The following is a 17,298-nucleotide window of genomic DNA, read 5'->3' as shown; positions in this document are numbered from 1 at the left end:
TGCAAGCAGGAGCGGGTGTTTTTCTCTGGGGCAACGGGTCCACTGCAGGTACCGTGCGACTATGTACAATTTAATAGTAATAATGGAGAACGCATGGGGTGACAACCTAAAGAAGCCTCCCTACCACGCGGCCCGGAAAATGCCATCTATGTACATACCTAGAGGTAGCCCAGATAAGTATTGGAGTCCTCATTGGGCGGCGATTTACGAGAGGATGCTTTTGTGTACCGAAAATATTCTTGGCATCTGCCCTATGAATAACTACTCTAATGCCATACATAGTACAGTAGTTCTCTCAAGGAGGTTGACGTCAAGATGCAGTCGCATTTGATCTATATTTACGCTATTGATTTATCTGTTAGCTTGCTATCTGTCAGCAGTGAACTCTTTTCTCATATCGAGGGGGACTCAAGCGTTACTAACATGATGGAAACATTTCAAGTATCTGACCCTCCACAGATAACATCTACGTCAGAAGAGAAGTATCCTTCTACACTTTTAACGTATTTGTGCAAGCAGATAACATTACTAGGATAGCAGACTTACTGTATACATTTACGTATACTAAGTTTACTACAGGATTGATCTGTGCGGCGACGGATCGCGATGGTTCTTGGCTCCACTGATCGACAAATCTCCAGATCTAGTCAGGATCTCAATGGGATTTTGGACAATAAATCAACAAGAGCTGCAAGATTGATAGACTAGTACTCTTTGCAGGGCTCTAGCTAACCAGGGTGTTGCTTATCTAGCTTGGATGATGTCTTAAGGGTCAGGTCTGTAAGCGGAGAACTCACATAATAGACCCCTCTAATACATTCATCATAAGTATGTACATTCACATAGTGATTATTGCCCAAACACCGCCAATATCAATTCTATTGGATTATATAAGGTCATTAAATTGACGTCCGTACTGGTGATAGCCACATGTTTGGGGCATCTTGGGATAGTCGTTCTAGTTTTATTTGGATTGAAGATCTTGCCACCTCTTCAAAAGATTAGCTTATTCAGGACAGAAGCATCGCATGTCGTGCAAAACAATCATATTCAAATAATCAATGTATTGCGTGCTCTCGCCTATACACTGAACACTTGTGACCATTATAGACCTTGTGACTCGCACTACCAGTAGCACTTAGTACATTTTTACCATTCTAACAGGTTAGATAATGGAAAACCAACAACGGATGTCAGCACTCATCTTTTGAGGAGGATTTATCATAAATCTAATATTCCTAATTAGTCCGCGTACTGCATACTGGTAGAGCTCAGGGTATGTCACCTCTTTAATAGTGACAAACTACCTAATTGAAGTAACTATAGTACTACTATAGTAGTGCCTCATGGTAAGCCTCATTTGTAAGAGAGCAATTCTTAGAGTACAAGTGACACCCTCACTTTGATTTAGCAGTAGGAGTACTTACTATAAGTGCTCACTATTGAACAATTATATTCTGCTGCCTGCACGATCGGTAGAATGGGCATACTAACAACACATCGTGTCGGTCTGTGATATGTATAGCCCTGTATACTGGAATATATGTACATCGCAGGTACAACTCCTCCGCCTTGACGACGTGATCATCACCCATGACCAGGTACAGGGGTATAAATTAATATCGAAAACGATGCGGACTCGCTGCCACATACCTCACTGAAACTTGTGCTCAGATGGTATTCCAACTGAAAAAGGTAAAATTGAAAGACGATCCCACAAGACCAGCTGAAGCTGCCCGAAACTTGTCCGCCGGCAGTAAATCCTATTGGATGCGCCACCCACCACCGCCACAGTTTCCTATCACTTCCAATCACCCCATCCTGGATGCATCAACCCCCATCCTGACCGTCTCGAAAGCGTGTGAGCTTCCTCAGAATTCGCCCACCATGGAGCATCCCGACATTTCAAACCATGACTCGGATGGCTCGGGCTCATCGGACGAGTTTCCCCCTCAATATCCGATGATGGCCAACGCACCCTTTGGGGAATCATTCGATCCTCAGGTTCAGACACCGGCCACCACCATTACCTCCTCCCCTCCATCTCACCCTTCGAGTCTGTCCTCATGGTCAAGCACGCCGACCGTCCGGGCACGTGGAGCTAGCATTGGAGCTTCCAACGCGCTCGAAACCCCGGACTCTGTTGCGATGCCTGATCTGCGAGCGCAACGTCCCTCTGCACCTGCAAGAACCCCCTCCAATACATATGCCCCTCAACGGCGTCCACCACAATTTATCAGCCTTCAGAACGACCGTCAACGATCTTCGTCTGCCAAGAGAGGCCCTCGACGCGACCCGAACGCGCAATATCGCGCTCAAGAAAAGGCCTATGTTCAACGAATTCGGGCCAATCCACAAGCTTGGTACCACCACTTCAGCGACGCACAATCTCCCAACGTCATGGTTGGTGACGCCGACTTAGAAGACCCTTCTCCTTCTTCCGAGGCCCCTTATGAAGATGACCCTTATGATCCCGACACCCAACTTTTCCTCCCCGATGATAACCTACCGAGTATGGAGGAACTCAAGAATCCAAAGAACCAGGAACGACTCGAATGGCACTCCATGTTAGCATCAGTGTTAAAAGGTGATGTGGTGCGGCAAGAGAAACAGCGACTCATTGGCTCTACGGAGTCTCAAAGATCTGCGGCTCTGAGCCATGCCTTGTGGCTCGGCGTGAAAGCAAGAACGTGTGGCCGAAGTATCCCTCTCCAACGAAAAATAGTCGAAGAATCTCGCTCTCACCTTGGTCCACTTGTTGAAGATATCATCAACTTTCAAATTAAAGGTGAAGCGGAAATTGGCAAGCCACCCCGACAACAAGTCGAGGATGTTGTGGAGAAAATCGAGAAGTGTGAGATTCTATACTCGACCTCTAAAGAAATGGAAAATGCGAATCCTCGTGCTGCTTCAGAGGAGTTTCATTCCAGCCGCGCGGCAATTTTCGCCTGGCATAACATAACCGCTCTGATTAACACTCAACTTGCTGTTTTGCAAAGCTGGGTGGGAAATGACGCTCTCGATTTCAGTGCTTCTCGAGTCCCATCTCAAAACAACTTGTCCGATGATTCATCCTTCCTAGATCGTATCATGAAGGAAGACGGCTTAAAGACTCTACAAGGCGAGCACAGTATGCTCAAGGGGATCGGTTCCGTCATCCAAAAGGCCAAAAGTACATTGATCGAGAACTCCGAAGCATTTGCAGTCCGCCATCTACCACCCTATATCGAAGAACTTCTGACTTTGATCAACTTCCCGTCCCGTTTGATTCAGGAGATCATTCGTGTGCGCCTTTCTTACGCGAAGAATATGAGAGACCCCGCCCAACAGTCTCCTATCTTGGTGGACCAGATGATCTCTCAGTTTCAAATCCTAATGAAAGTGGCTGTACAAATAAAACAAACTTACTTGGCTATCTCAAGGCCTGAGCCTGGTTGGGATTTGCCACCTTGTGTTGACGAGAATTTTGATTCAGTTGTCTTGGATGCCATGAAATACTATTTCCGACTCCTGAACTGGAAGTTGAATGCCAATAAGAACACGTTTAAGGAAGCCGAAATTCTTGAACAAGAATGGGGTTACTCCTTTGAGATCGGCCGCCAGCTGGATGGCGGTGATATTGAAGTGGCCGAGCAATTTAGGTATGGATGATTTAATACCTTTTTCTATTCAATGACTAACAAAAAATAGTGCCCTAACTGCCAAATCTCTCCAACGGTTGATGATTCATTTTGAACGTGAGCTAGTACCAAGATCAAAGGAGACTGCCGGGGACATGGATAAGCGATACAAGAGCATATTGGATTCAACACGTATTCGCCAACGCAAATTATACCGATTTTCAAGATTTCTTTGTCAGCTGTTCGAAAATGCAACCGAGTACAACCTCTCAGCCGACATTGCATATGACTTTTTTGAGGCGCTGCTGGTATCCGACCATTTCCTGGTTACTTCACCTGGCTCCGTCGGCCAGAAAGGTGTTTATCTGATTGCGCATCATTCCTTGTGGAATCGGCCAGCCGATATCCAGGCTATCCTTGCCACGTCTTTCCGAGATGATGCCACCAGTCCAGACTCATCTCATGTCCCTTATGTGCTTGTTATCCGCCCCGAGAAACCATTGGGATGGGGCGGCAAGGAAATGCATGTGGACATATTGGAGCAGCCAACTGATGTTCGACTTGGCAAACTTCGACTGGTTGTCGAGGGCATGCAAGAACGGCTCCAGAATGCCAGGATGGAGTTAGCTCAGCTCACTGGTATCCAGCTAGACATGGCGATCGAGCAGCGTGCCAACCTTGCCCGCGTCAACGTGGAATTGAACAAGATCAAAAAGATCTCCTTCAAGCTTTCCATGTCTATTATGGACAGTTTGGCTGTTATCAAAAGCCAATTGCGCGAGAAGACATGGGAGAATAATGACTTGGTCCAGGCTTGCTATGCATTTGCAACCGAATTTGGTAAACGTTCTTCCAACTATGTCGATGCGAACAGACGCTCTATGAACAGTGCTCGATTGGTAGACTTATCTCTTGACTGGGTTTCGTTCATCTGCGATGAATGTGATGCTGCTGATCGAAAAACTTTCAAGTGGGCGGTAGCTGCGCTGGAATTCGCCATGGCAATTACCTCCAGTCGACACTTGCTGTCTTTAGACGAGGAGCAATTCAGCCGTCTTAGGTCCAAAGTTGCAGGCTGCATGTCTCTTTTGATATCTCATTTCGACATCATGGGTGCGCGATCATCTCTCGCAGCCCAGGCTGAAAAGCAACGCATGGAAGAACGCTCCGGCTCCCGAAAGGTTGGCCAAGGACGTGTTCTGAGTGATGAGGAAGCATCCAAAGTCATTCGTGAACAATGGCATGCCAAGGTCACCGAAATCGAAGACCGGAGAGTTGAAGAAGACGCCAAACGGCAAGCCCTCGGAAGAGTGCTGGAGGGCTCCAATGAGGCCGACCGTTATCTTACAGTCCTATCATCATCTGCTACCAATGTCACCCTCCGCTGGCAACAAGGTCAATTCATCGGCGGAGGTACATTCGGCTCTGTTTATGTCGCCATCAATTTGGATAGTAACTATTTGATGGCGGTCAAGGAGATCCGATTACAGGATCCCCAGCTGATTCCCAAGATTGCTCAGCAAATTCGCGATGAGATGGGCGTTCTGGAGGTGCTGGATCACCCGAACATCGTTTCCTACCATGGTATCGAAGTTCACCGTGACAAGGTTTATATCTTCATGGAATACTGTTCTGGTGGCTCCCTTGCCAGCTTGTTGGAGCATGGCCGCATTGAAGATGAAACAGTGATTATGGTTTATGCTCTTCAACTTCTTGAGGGTCTGGCTTATCTACACCAAGCTGGAATTGTACACCGTGACATCAAGCCTGAGAACGTCTTGCTTGATCACAATGGAATCATCAAGTACGTCGATTTTGGCGCTGCTAAGATCATCGCCAGAACAGGTCGTACCGTGGCTCCAACAGATGGCCCAGGCGGTCCTAAGGATCCCATAACCGGCAAAAATGACCAAATGCAAAACCGGGGCAAGAATCAAAAGACCACCACTGGAACTCCAATGTACATGTCTCCTGAGGTTATTCGTGGTGACACGCCCAACCTCGCAGACCACCAGGGCGCCGTGGACATCTGGTCTCTCGGCTGCGTCATTCTTGAGATGGCAACTGGCCGTCGGCCATGGTCTACCCTGGATAATGAATGGGCGATCATGTACAACATCGCCCAAGGCAATCAGCCGGTACTGCCAAACAACGACCAGCTGTCTGATCAGGGTATCGATTTCCTCCGTCGTTGCTTTGAATGTGACCCTCTTAAACGGCCTACTGCAGCTGAACTTCTTCAGCATGAATGGATAGTATCTATTCGTCAACAAGTGGTGTTGGAACCCCCAACACCCGGAAGTGAAGTTAGCAGTTACAGCAGTTCCTCCTCTGCTAGTCGCCAGAACTCATACACTTCTTGATCTCGCATCTCTCGTCTCTACTTCTCTCCCTATCCTTTTCTCAGTGCACCAATCCATGACACTTGGTCTGAAGAAACACTATTCTCATGCAAATCTTTTTTTTCTCCACACTCGCTCGATCTCGACTTGACTTGACTTACACAACCTCAGACGAATCGCATGTGATACCCCCTTAATGCTACTATTTTCATTACTTAACGTTCTCTGCCTGTCTTTATCATCTTCTATGACTTGTTGTATATACGAGTCGGGAGCTCTCATTGTATTGATGTTTCTGTTCGGCGTTGGAAGTGTTTTGCATTCTTGGGCTCTATCATGTGTCTCAGAATGGCACATCATCGTCTTTCATGGAAACAAAAACTGAATTTAGCGCTTGAAATTACTCTAGGGTTGCAATGTTATGTTGTGTTCATCGAATACTCCGAGCCACTTTAGTACATTCTCTACCCACAATCGCTTCAAGTTACTACTGGCCCTAGTTGGAGGGCTCCAATTAGGGCATGATCTACTTGGAGGTAGATCATCTACCCTGTTTTCTATTAACATTGTGTACAAAATCCAAATTTACTTTTAAATGGACAGGCCCTGCGCCCTAAATATATAGCTATAGGTACAGCCCTGTCCAGAGGGCTCGAACAAGTAATTGACCCGTCAATCAACCCTGGAGCGTCACCCTCTATAGTAAAAATTACAGCAATGTCAGAGAATCGGGCATGCACTAGCGTGTTGATGCAGATGGCCCTCTAATTAGAAATATTACGTAGGAAACTTGCAGAATAGTTGAGAAATTGTTCTACAGTTAATCCGAGAAGCTTGATCTGAGAAGCTGAAACTCGGATGAACTCCAAAACAATACGCATTATGAAAAATAGGTTCGAAAATATATTGGTCATTATCATAAAAAAAATAGGTAAAGATATAAAAAAAGGTGGAGAGATAAGAAGAAAAAGAAAAAAGTGAAACTGAAACTGAAACAGAAGCTCTCTGAAACGAGGAGACCGATATCACTAGAGATGAAAAACGCCATTTCCCAGGTCCAAGTTCGTGAGGCATGAGATACAATTTGAAAACAAGAGCTGGCGAGCGTGTTTGATGCTTGACCAATGGGGTATATGAGGTATTGGAAGCTCCAAAGCCGAGATTCTGAGAGGTTGCTAAGCAGAGAAGAGTTGGAGAGTAGATTGAGATGGAGGACGACGGCGGAATTTCGTATAGGCGAAGTAGTAGTGGAGAGGATGGAGCGGTTGGCCTGGTATGTCGGATAGCGAGAACAGAGGAAGATGGTATATGGGAATGAAGGACGGCGTCACTGCCGTATTATGAATGATAGAAATGAGCGCCAGAAACCGAGCTCGAATTTAACGGAACTCGACTACTGGCGCACATCCACGATCTTCGACATGCTTCAGTTCAAGTTGTTGAAATCTGATAGTACACCATTAGTAAATTGGATATTTCCATGGCTCCGAAGAAAGAAAATAACTCACCGCTCGCTCTTCGCATGGAAGTAGACACCACTGACGGATCCCTGTATCTGGTTGAAGCAGATATAGTAGAATCCCTCGAAACTGGCGCCAGAGATTGTTCGAACTCGGTGGTCTGGGACGAGGAAATATTCCTTCCATCGCATAAATACGTGCTCATGCTGCGCAAAGTTACGAAGCGTGAAGTCTGTCTTCTTCGCCTGTTTGGCGAGCGGTCTCCAGGCTGGAAATCGAGACCAGTGATGTATATCCGTCTTTTCGTTGGCACCCCATTCCTCATTGCGAGTGATGAAACTGTGTTTGGTGCCAATCATTTCACCCTCAAAGAACGTCGTCAATGTAGGATGATCCTCGGTCAGGCCTAGAGTAATTCGGGTTAGTAAAAGCTGCATATGCTAGAGCGCCATTCCTGTATGAGAGACTGACCTTGGATACGCAGGTAGCCGCAAAGATACGACTCAGCTATGTCCACATGTTTGATCTCCACATCCACGTTATAGACTTGTTTGTCAGACATTTGAGTACCCGCGAATCTACTTCCGGAACGAAGGAACGAAGAAGTGTGGTTTGGCAATAACTAACGCGATGGTCAATTGAGAAAGTTATTTCGGATGAGAGGAGAGCGGTACGTACCCGAACATTGGAAAATTCATAACGCATCAGCGAGGGCGTCGGCATCACCGGGGATGACCGGCCATGACTGCATGACTCCGTCGGGGAAACAGATCTATCACGGTCCAAATCCAAGTCCGTGCCAGCAGCCAACTTCTGCTCCACTTTCAGCGCCTCGGGCGCTAAAAGTGCATTTCCATCGTCGGACCGACTCAGCACCTCGGGCGCCGTGCCACTCGGAGGTGAGAGTAATTCATCCAAGGGATCACTGAGCGAACCAGTTGGCTCCGGGAAGTCTCTCCAAGCCGAGATTCGATCAAGGTCTGGTGGACAGGTGCGCGTGGAGACCACCTCGGCGATCGAGGTTGGCTGATTGTTACTCGGAGTCGGCATTGGAGATAAACTTAAGGAATAATTATGACGGACATCGGTTCAAAACAGAGCGCAACTAAGTCGGATCAAAGCGATGAAAAGAATTAGCAAGAAGGAAGAGAAGAAGGAAAAGAGAGTGAGTGAGAAGTGAGAAGAAAGACAGTTACTCTTCGGGGGGAAGTGGTCCATTTGACTGGGGTCATGCGAGCGCGGGGGAGGCGTTTTGGCCTGAGGCATCAACTGTACTATGTACGTCAGGAACGCAGCATTTCCTGAAGAGGATGAATATGTACTTTTTATTATTTAATAATTTACACAGTTGTATATTTAATATTAAATATGCTTAATTTCAATATTGGAATCGAACAGTCCAAATTTGACGGTAATATTGTGTACCTGTGGCGGACGACTCGATCTGTGGCGAATCTTAAAGAGCCGATTTTGGATTATCATTTCAATATCTGCATTGGCTTTCCACGACTGGGGAAAAAAAAGTACTATAGTAGATGAACCCCATTTATTTCGGAAACAATTCTCAATAAACGCCCGGTATCGTTAAAAAACAAAATTGATAGTTTCCCACAGTTTTTCACACTACCTATAATCATCGTTGTTGTGTTCTTATATTCGTTTAGATGGGCTTGATCTGTACAGATATCATCATCAGTATGCTTGTATGTGCCTAGCAACCAGCCACACCCGGTGAGCCCTACCTTGAAGTGGAGAGAAATAAGCGAGAAAATAAGTGCCTTCAGATCCTGCACCAGGTAATAGAACACTCGGAGTCCCTCAGGATCCGAGGAATCGTTGACATCCGTAAGGGAGCCAATTTTCGCGGTCTGCGCGGTAAGCGCGGTTAGAATTTAAAAAAGAACCTTGACCGTATTTTCAAGGTGGATATCATACCTCGAAAGAGATGTGTTCGCTTCCTAGGCGGACCTCTAACTCCTGGCGTCCGTCCTTGTTCTTCTGAGGCCACTTCGAGTCGTCTTCCCTGTACCGGGATTAGCTTGTCTGGCTTGTCTGGTCTAGACCACCCAAAAAAAAAAAGAGACTCAAGTCTTTTTTTTTTTTTTGTTTTGTTTTATTTTGTTTTAAGAAGAACAATTAATTGGAGACATACTTCATGATCTCACTTTCCTTGATAATGCGCTTGATCTCTTGGATCACGGCAGAGCTCACGCACACTGTATACTGCTATCAGATTATGTCCGTTGCGCTGGTTCCTGGGCGATGCCCCAGGCACTCACTTTCTTTGCGGATGAGGGAGTCATTGCGGTAGTTGGAGTTATTCGCGTAGCGCACGGCAGCGCTGCTGCCATCGGAAAGGGTACGGAAGTCGAACTCTAGAATGCTGGGGTCAGTAAGAACGTTTCTCATCTCCCATTTCCCATGGAGGTAGACCAACCTAGGAACTCATGTCCGAACCGCCCAGAGTGACCTGAGCTGCAATGGGGTATTAGCAGCTGCGGTAACCTGGACCCAGGAGTATTGCCATCCTTACTAGTATCTCAGGTAGAAAGCCTCGTTATTCGACATCGTTAATCTGTGGGGAGAATTAATCGCGGTCGAGATTCGTGGAATGACGCTGGGCAAAAGGCGGGAAGTGTGGACGAGCTTAGTCATTCACACAGACGGCCCGCAAAGGGACAGGTTGATGCTTCCCACTCCCCTCTACATTGCGCATCCAATCCAACACGCCCATGATTCTTAGGCTGGCGAGGGGTGTTGTTCTAATTTAATTGCGCGTGTTTCCTTATTCCGGTCCTGATCAACCTGCTATCTCCCGGGAGAAATCCCTCTGGTGTGTACCTGCGGTGCGCTGAGGTGTTCAAAACATCCCCCCGAACTGACAACTTGCAAGCTCCCCTTCAACCCCGGCCGTCGCTTTCAATCCCACCACCATGGCGTCCTTCCTAGAGAATTCATACAGTCTGGTCCATCTGGATAACACGGCGGACCAGCCAACCGTGCAAGAGCTGAAACTTCAGCTTGAGAAGGGAACGGATGAATCCAAGTTGGATACCATGCGCACCATTATCACGATCATGCTCAATGGCGACCCTATGCCCCAGATTCTGATGCATATCATCCGTTTCGTTATGCCCTCGAAGAGCAAGGCTTTGAAAAAGTTGCTATATTTCTATTATGAAATCTGTCCGAAACTCGATTCGAATGGCAAGCTCAAGCAGGAGATGATCTTGGTCTGGTAAGGAGGAAACCCGTGACCATTTTGCTCTGGGGCGATCCAGACAATTGACACTCATTCATTTTACAGTAACGGTATTCGAAATGATCTCCAACATCCTAACGAATATGTCCGGGGAAACACCCTTCGCTTCCTCTGCAAACTACGTGAGCCCGAACTGATCGAGCCCCTCCTTTCTTCGGCCCGCCTGTGCCTCGAGCACCGCCATGCCTACGTCCGCAAAAACTCGGTGTGGGCTGTTGCCTCCATCTTCCAACACTCCGAATCCCTCATTCCAGACGCCCCCCGAGCTCCTACAAGCGTTCCTCGAAACGGAGACCGACGGCACCTGCAAGCGTAATGCCTTCGCGGCCCTCATGTCTATCAGCCACCAAAAGGCCTTGGAATATCTTCGTACCACCTTTGATACCATCCCCAACACCGATGAGCTCCTCCAGTTGGCCGAGCTGGAATTCTTGCGGAAGGATGCTGTTCAGAACCCCCAAAATAAGGTATGTTAGACAACTAAACAAACTGGGGTTCAGTACTAATTGAATACAGTCGCGGTACCTCAAACTTATGCTCGAACTCCTTGATGCCTCCACCAGTACCGTGGTCTATGAAGCCGCCACCTCTCTCACTGCCCTCACCAGTAACCCCGTCGCCGTGAAAGCCTCCGCTGGCAAGTTAATCGAATTGGCCATCCGGGAGGCCGACAACAATGTCAAGCTTATTGTGCTGGATCGTGTCGATCAATTGAGAATTCGCAACGAAGGCGTTCTGGATGATTTAACCATGGAGATTCTGCGTGTACTTTCCAGCCCCGACATTGATGTCCGCAGAAAGGCTCTCGGTATTGCTTTGGAGATGGTCTCGAGCAAAAACGTGGAGGAGATCGTGATGCTTCTCAAGAAGGAGCTTGCAAAGACTGTGGATGAACAATACGAACAGGTAAATCCTCTGCTTGGTTCTTAATCATTCCAATGCTAATACTATTTATAGAATAGCGAATACCGCCAGCTTTTGGTTCAGTCAATACACACTTGCGCCATCAAGTTCTCGGAGATCGCCGCCAGTGTTGTCGATCTGCTGATGGACTTTATTGCTGATTTCAACAACAACTCGGCCGTGGATGTCATCTCTTTCGTCAAGGAGGTTGTTGAGAAGTTCCCTGATCTGCGTGGATCAATTGTGGATCGTCTGGTTTCAACTCTGAGCGAAGTTCGTGCTGGAAAGGTCTACCGGGGTGTTCTTTGGGTTGTTGGAGAGTACTCTTTGGAGGAGAAGGACATTAGAGAGGCATGGAAGAAGATTCGGGCCAGCCTTGGTGAAATCCCCATCCTGGCCTCTGAGCAACGGCTGCTCGAGGAGGTCCCCGAAGAAAACGCGCTCCTTTTGGAACAGGCAAATGGTGCTAAGACTGCTCCTACTGGGTCCCGGAAGGTACTTGCTGATGGAACATACGCGACCGAGAGTGCTTTGACTAGCCAGTCGGCCGCGGCCGCTCGTCTTGAGGCTGTCAAGGCCGCTCAAAAGCCACCTTTGCGTCAACTCATTCTCGATGGTGACTATTATTTAGCCACTGTTCTGTCCTCCACTCTCACAAAGCTTGTTATGCGTCACTCTGAGGTTTCCCAGGATGCCGCTCGCACCAACGCTCTCCGTGCTGAGGCCATGCTTATCATGATCTCCATCATGCGTGTTGGTCAATCTCACTTCGTTAAGGCCCCCATCGATGAGGATTCTGTTGACCGTGTTATGACATGTGTCCGCTCCCTGGCCGAGTTCTCCGAGAAGAAGGATCTCGAAGCCACGTTCTTAGAAGACACTCGCAAGGCATTCCGTGCTATGGTTCAAGTTGAGGATAAGAAGCGAGCCGCCCAGGAGGCCTCCGAAAAGGCGAAGACTGCCGTGCAGATCGACGATGCCATCCCTATCCGACAATTCACCAAGAAGAACACTGTCGAGGGTGCCGAGGAGATCGATCTTGATCTTGCCAAGGCCACTGGAGGAGATACCACCGTGGAAAATGCTGCCTCTAAGCTCAGCCGCGTCGTGCAACTCACTGGCTTCTCCGACCCCGTCTATGCTGAAGCTTACGTGACCGTCCACCAATTCGATATCGTGCTCGATGTGCTCCTCGTTAACCAGACAACAGAGACCCTGCAGAACTTGTCCGTGGAGTTTGCTACTCTTGGAGATCTCAAGGTTGTCGAACGTCCCTCCACCCACAACTTGGGCCCTCGTGACTTCCTCAACGTTCAAGCCACTGTCAAGGTATCCTCCACCGACACGGGTGTCATCTTTGGTAACATTGTCTACGATGGTCCCAGCTCTACGGAGACTCACGTCGTCATTCTTAACGATATTCACGCCGATATCATGGATTACATCCAGCCTGCGCACTGCACTGAGACCCAATTCCGTTCGATGTGGACTGAGTTCGAATGGGAGAACAAGGTCAACATTAACTCCAAGGCCAAGACTCTGCGTGAGTTCCTGAAGCAACTGATGGAAAGCACCAACATGGCCTGCTTGACTCCCGAGGCGTCTCTCAAGGGCGACTGCCGGTTCCTGAGCGCCAACCTATACGCCCGGAGTGTATTCGGTATGTACTTATTTGCTTTGCACTCGTATTATTTTATCCTGTCTTATTCACTAACACTGCTACTCCTTTAGGCGAGGACGCACTGGCGAACTTGAGCATTGAAAAGGAGGGTGATGATGGTCCGGTTACTGGTTTCGTTCGGATTAGAAGTCGCTCCCAAGGCCTGGCGCTGAGCCTGGGCTCTTTGAAGGGCCTCAAGGCAGCGGCAGCTTAAGTCGAGCGTTTCTGATTTTTATTTTCCAGCGGGCTCCAGTCTATATGATTTTTCTTATTATTTTCCCCCTTTGACTTGATCTTCATTCTCCCCTTGTCCCTGATCCCTTTTTTTTCTCCTTTTCTTTTTTCTCAAAGACAAATTTGTGTATGAATTTGTGTTATCAAGGCCAAGGTGTAGTGGAATAGAAATAATGCTCTTCTATATACGTGTTTTCTGCATGTGCACATCCTAATACTGTACTAGTGTAGCCACGGAGTAAGGGTCCATAGTACATGGAACATCCGAGGCTCCCCAGTAACCGGAACCTGCGGCTGTTGATCCTCGATCCTTCCCCTGCCCCAGACTAATCTCCTCCACTTATTGTTAGAGAACTCCAAACCCCTTAATATTCCGCATTTTCGCGCTTATAATGATCTTTTCTATAATGCGCTAAGCTCCAATCATTCATATCACTATCTCATCAGAATGCCAGCCTCCGAATCGCCTGCGGAGCAGCCGGACGCGCACGACCAGACCCTGATCGTCGACAACGCGGTATCCTTAACACTTGGTAGTGATTCACTCTCCGTCGTTGGTAAGCTTCTCAACTTCCCGTATGATTTTTAAACTCTTGGTTTGTGTTTGCTGACAGCCACGACAGATGATCGAACCTCTCGTAAATCGGACCGAAGCTGCTGCGGTTTATGCAAGAGTAAGTTGGGACCCTCTGCCCCTCCGGCGATCGATTTTGATAAAGTCAATCGGGTTGGCATTCCTTTGCAGTGGGGCTAACTGGTATTCACGCGACGTTTAGAGACAAAGACGAAGACAACGCACGCGATTTCCCTATATAATGTCCTTGACGCCGAAGTGACTCCCTCCTCCCTGGCCATCACCTACGCAGAACACTCGACAAAGAACGATGTCTCCGTCACCGGCCTTCACTACCCTCTCACCGAGAAAGTGAAGCCCGTTGCTGAATTATGGGTGAAGAAGCTTCTTGAGATGGCCTATGGTACTGCCCAGCGCAGGAAACGCCTCAAGGTTTTGATCAACCCTTTTGGCGGGAAAGGGTCCGCTTCAAATCTTTACAAAACATATGCAGCGCCAATTTTGGCTGCAGCGTGCTGCCAAGTTGACGTACAAACCACTGAGTACCGGGGCCATGCCATTAAAATCGCGGAACATCTTGATCTCGACGCGTACGATGCGATTATTTGTTGCTCTGGTGATGGGCTCCCATACGAAGTTTTCAATGGCTTGGGTAAACGGCCCAATGGCCGAGAAGCATTGGCTAAAATGGCCGTTGCGCTGCTTCCTTGTGGCTCCGGCAATGGAATGACTTGGAATTGCCTCGGTACAGAAAGCGTTTCTGTTGCAACTTTAGCAATCGTCAAAGCATTGAGAACCCCATTGGATTTGGTCTCAGTCACTCAGAAAAACAGCCGCACGCTCTCGTTCCTTTCGCAGTCGTTTGGAATCGTTGCTGACTCTGACTTGGGTACCGATAATGTTCGGTGGATGGGCGCTCAACGATTCACATATGGATTTTTGGTTCGCTTGATGCAACGGACAATCTACCCCTGCGACTTGGCAATCAAAGTCGAAATGAATGACAAGAAAGCCATCAAAGATCACTACCGGGCATATGCTTCCCAAGAGTACGACCCCTTAGCAGACCGCATCCGAGTTGAGGCTACAAGTCAATCACCAGCACTCCCTGAGCTTGAGTATGGTACCGTCGAAGATGAACTCCCCAAGGACTGGGAGATTATTCCGGGTCAAAACATGGGAAATTTCTATTCGGGCAATATGGCCATCATGTCAAAGGACACGAACTTCTTCCCTGCCTCACTCCCTAATGACGGGTTGATGGACATTGTCACCATTGACGGTACTGTTAGTCGCACTACTTCGCTCAAAATGATGACCGAAATCCCAGAAGGCAGGTTCTTTGACATGCCCGATGTAGCCATTCGCAAAGCCAGGGCATACCGCCTGGTACCCCACGACAAAGATGGCTATATCAGCATTGACGGTGAAAAGGTGCCATTTGAGGCATTCCAGTGCGAAATCCACCAAGGACTCGGCACTGTTCTCTCCAAGTCAGGCCATATGTATGAAGCAGAAGGGCCAAAATGATCTTCCTCTGTCTCGTCGGCATTTCGTGTTTACTCGTCAAGCTCATCTGTTCCAATGTGTCCCCGGGTCTTTTGCTGTCCCTTCATGATACCCTTATGCAAGAGAATTTCGGTGCTTCCATGTAAGATTTTGGTTCCTGAAAGAGTGCTATTGCTTCTTTTCTGTGATGCTCTTTGGTTTTTGTGAAATTGTTGTTCTGCTAGGCACAGTCAAAGCTCTGTGTCCAGCTGTACAGTTTTGGATTATTGTAATAGATATCAATATACCACTAGTATCAGTACATTTTATCCCAAACGGTTCAAAATCATTGACTGAAGGTTTCTGATCTCCGATACGCCTAGATAGTACCGGATTGAAAGAATATTGGATACTAGTATGTGTGAAAGATTGGAATAACTTAACATTTTGCCAATACCATCCAGTTATCGCTATAAAAATGCTGTACAAAAAGGTGTCAACCCCAGGTCTATACACAATTAATCGTCAAAACCACCCCACTCGCCGTCACTGTCCACTTCCTCATCCTCATCGACCTTAGGGGCGCGAATTCCCCATTCCACCAACCGATCATCTTCTAATGCCTCCGTAGCCCTTATCCGGACAGGCTTGTAGGGGCTCTCGACACGAAGCTTCTCCAGGGGTCTCAATAGCAACTCCATTGGCACATCGCCTTTGATCTTACGGTCTTGTGTTCCACCTTCGCTTTCCTCGCCCCCCCTCGAATTCAAGTACCTTCTCCAACTCATCAATCCAAATGTCGATAAGATGATACCGCAGACCATCGGGTCCGTGGGGCATGGCCACAAAGTCAGCTTCCTCGTCGTCAGACTCTTGATCGGGATCAAAATTGACTGGGCAAAGGGGACCCTCTTCGATGATAGAAATATACGCAGAGAGGTCGGCCCACTTTCCGTCCTCATCTGTGGCATCCTCCTCCTGAGTTGGCTCACTCTCCTCTTGTTTCTTTTGCTTTTTACCACGTCCCTTCTTGCCGGAGTCTTCGCGCTTGCGTTTCTTGCCATCACCATTTTGCGAAGCCTTCTTGTCCTTCAAGAAAACTTGGAATGCGACCCCGACATAGCAACGGATGAGGAAAAGGTACTTGTCCAAACGCAGTCGGTCAATGGAGTGGAAATCCCGTCCGATGGTAATCCAGAATGCGCGCAGAAATCTGTGAAGTGTGGAATGGGGCAAAGAGGTAACGAGGTGGTAGGAGAGTGCGCGGGCAAGAGCTTGTTGCGTGAGAGGTCGATCAGAGTGATAGAAGCCTGTGCGATGAATCATTGTAAGCCAATCGTACTTTTAGAAGAATTGCCATTGAAACAGACAAAAGAATAGACCCTTCCAAAGCTTCAAAAGATCAAGAACGCTCAAGTCCGTGCGCGAGCGAAGAAATAAAGTAAGAGACTCGACGGCCTTGTCGCGGACCTTACGGTCTAAAGATAATGAGTCGTTAGTATTCGAATCAATAATATGGCGCTGGAATTAAACACAAGTCTCTTCATACCGCTAGAAGCCAGATCCCTCACAAAGGGAGTCTTTTGAATATCCGCCATTTTTTCTGGTGAGTAGTCTGAACGGAGCGTCGAATTGATCTCCGCGATAAATTATTTTTTTTTGCCCGATAGCAGAGTTTGCACTGTTTGCATCTTGGTTTTTTTTATGCCTCAGGTGTCAATTATAACTCTATCTGAGTTACAGTATAACCTCAAG

The 17,298-nt window shown here is 47.7% G+C and overlaps 6 protein-coding genes across 6 annotated transcripts; 3 read left to right on the top strand and 3 right to left on the bottom strand.

The window, feature by feature from the left end:
- Positions 1-1,674: 1,674 nt before the first annotated feature.
- sskB (uncharacterized protein) lies at positions 1,675-5,983 on the top strand (the record flags this gene model as incomplete). The annotated part of the gene is made up of 2 exons (XM_056647042.1): positions 1,675-3,641; positions 3,691-5,983. The coding sequence occupies 2 exons, from the start codon at positions 1,675-1,677 to the stop codon at positions 5,981-5,983; spliced, it is 4,260 nt and encodes a 1,419-aa protein (XP_056498593.1).
- Positions 5,984-7,341: 1,358 nt separating this feature from the next.
- On the bottom strand, positions 7,342-8,472 carry N7469_008123 (GID4/VID24 family protein; the record flags this gene model as incomplete). Its single annotated transcript, XM_056647041.1, has 4 exons — positions 7,342-7,408; positions 7,471-7,828; positions 7,894-8,044; positions 8,101-8,472. The coding sequence occupies 4 exons, from the start codon at positions 8,470-8,472 to the stop codon at positions 7,342-7,344; spliced, it is 948 nt and encodes a 315-aa protein (XP_056498592.1).
- Positions 8,473-9,082: 610 nt separating this feature from the next.
- On the bottom strand, positions 9,083-9,990 carry N7469_008122 (mago nashi family protein; the record flags this gene model as incomplete). The annotated part of the gene is made up of 7 exons (XM_056647040.1): positions 9,083-9,097; positions 9,165-9,290; positions 9,358-9,445; positions 9,575-9,638; positions 9,702-9,797; positions 9,860-9,897; positions 9,956-9,990. 7 exons carry the CDS (start codon positions 9,988-9,990, stop codon positions 9,083-9,085), a joined length of 462 nt encoding a protein of 153 aa, XP_056498591.1.
- A 365-nt stretch (positions 9,991-10,355) lies between these two features.
- Positions 10,356-13,461, top strand: N7469_008121 (coatomer subunit beta; the record flags this gene model as incomplete). The annotated part of the gene is made up of 6 exons (XM_056647039.1): positions 10,356-10,660; positions 10,730-10,889; positions 10,939-11,151; positions 11,201-11,590; positions 11,642-13,247; positions 13,319-13,461. The coding sequence occupies 6 exons, from the start codon at positions 10,356-10,358 to the stop codon at positions 13,459-13,461; spliced, it is 2,817 nt and encodes a 938-aa protein (XP_056498590.1).
- Positions 13,462-13,929: 468 nt separating this feature from the next.
- Positions 13,930-15,585, top strand: N7469_008120 (uncharacterized protein; the record flags this gene model as incomplete). Its single annotated transcript, XM_056647038.1, has 3 exons — positions 13,930-14,038; positions 14,105-14,155; positions 14,258-15,585. 3 exons carry the CDS (start codon positions 13,930-13,932, stop codon positions 15,583-15,585), a joined length of 1,488 nt encoding a protein of 495 aa, XP_056498589.1.
- Positions 15,586-16,061: 476 nt separating this feature from the next.
- Positions 16,062-17,141, bottom strand: N7469_008119 (ribosomal RNA processing 1 family protein; the record flags this gene model as incomplete). Its single annotated transcript, XM_056647037.1, has 4 exons — positions 16,062-16,262; positions 16,318-16,853; positions 16,914-17,021; positions 17,093-17,141. The coding sequence occupies 4 exons, from the start codon at positions 17,139-17,141 to the stop codon at positions 16,062-16,064; spliced, it is 894 nt and encodes a 297-aa protein (XP_056498588.1).
- Between the last annotated feature and the right edge of the window lie 157 nt (positions 17,142-17,298).

The sequence above is a fragment of the Penicillium citrinum genome (assembly GCF_028827155.1).
Source record: "Penicillium citrinum strain IBT 23319 chromosome Unknown utg000007l:1.0-2040159.0:1.0-2041076.0, whole genome shotgun sequence".
NCBI lineage: Eukaryota > Fungi > Ascomycota > Eurotiomycetes > Eurotiales > Aspergillaceae > Penicillium > Penicillium citrinum.
The sequence above is the reverse complement of the archived record's forward strand: the minus strand, read 5'-3'. Positions and strand labels throughout refer to the sequence as shown.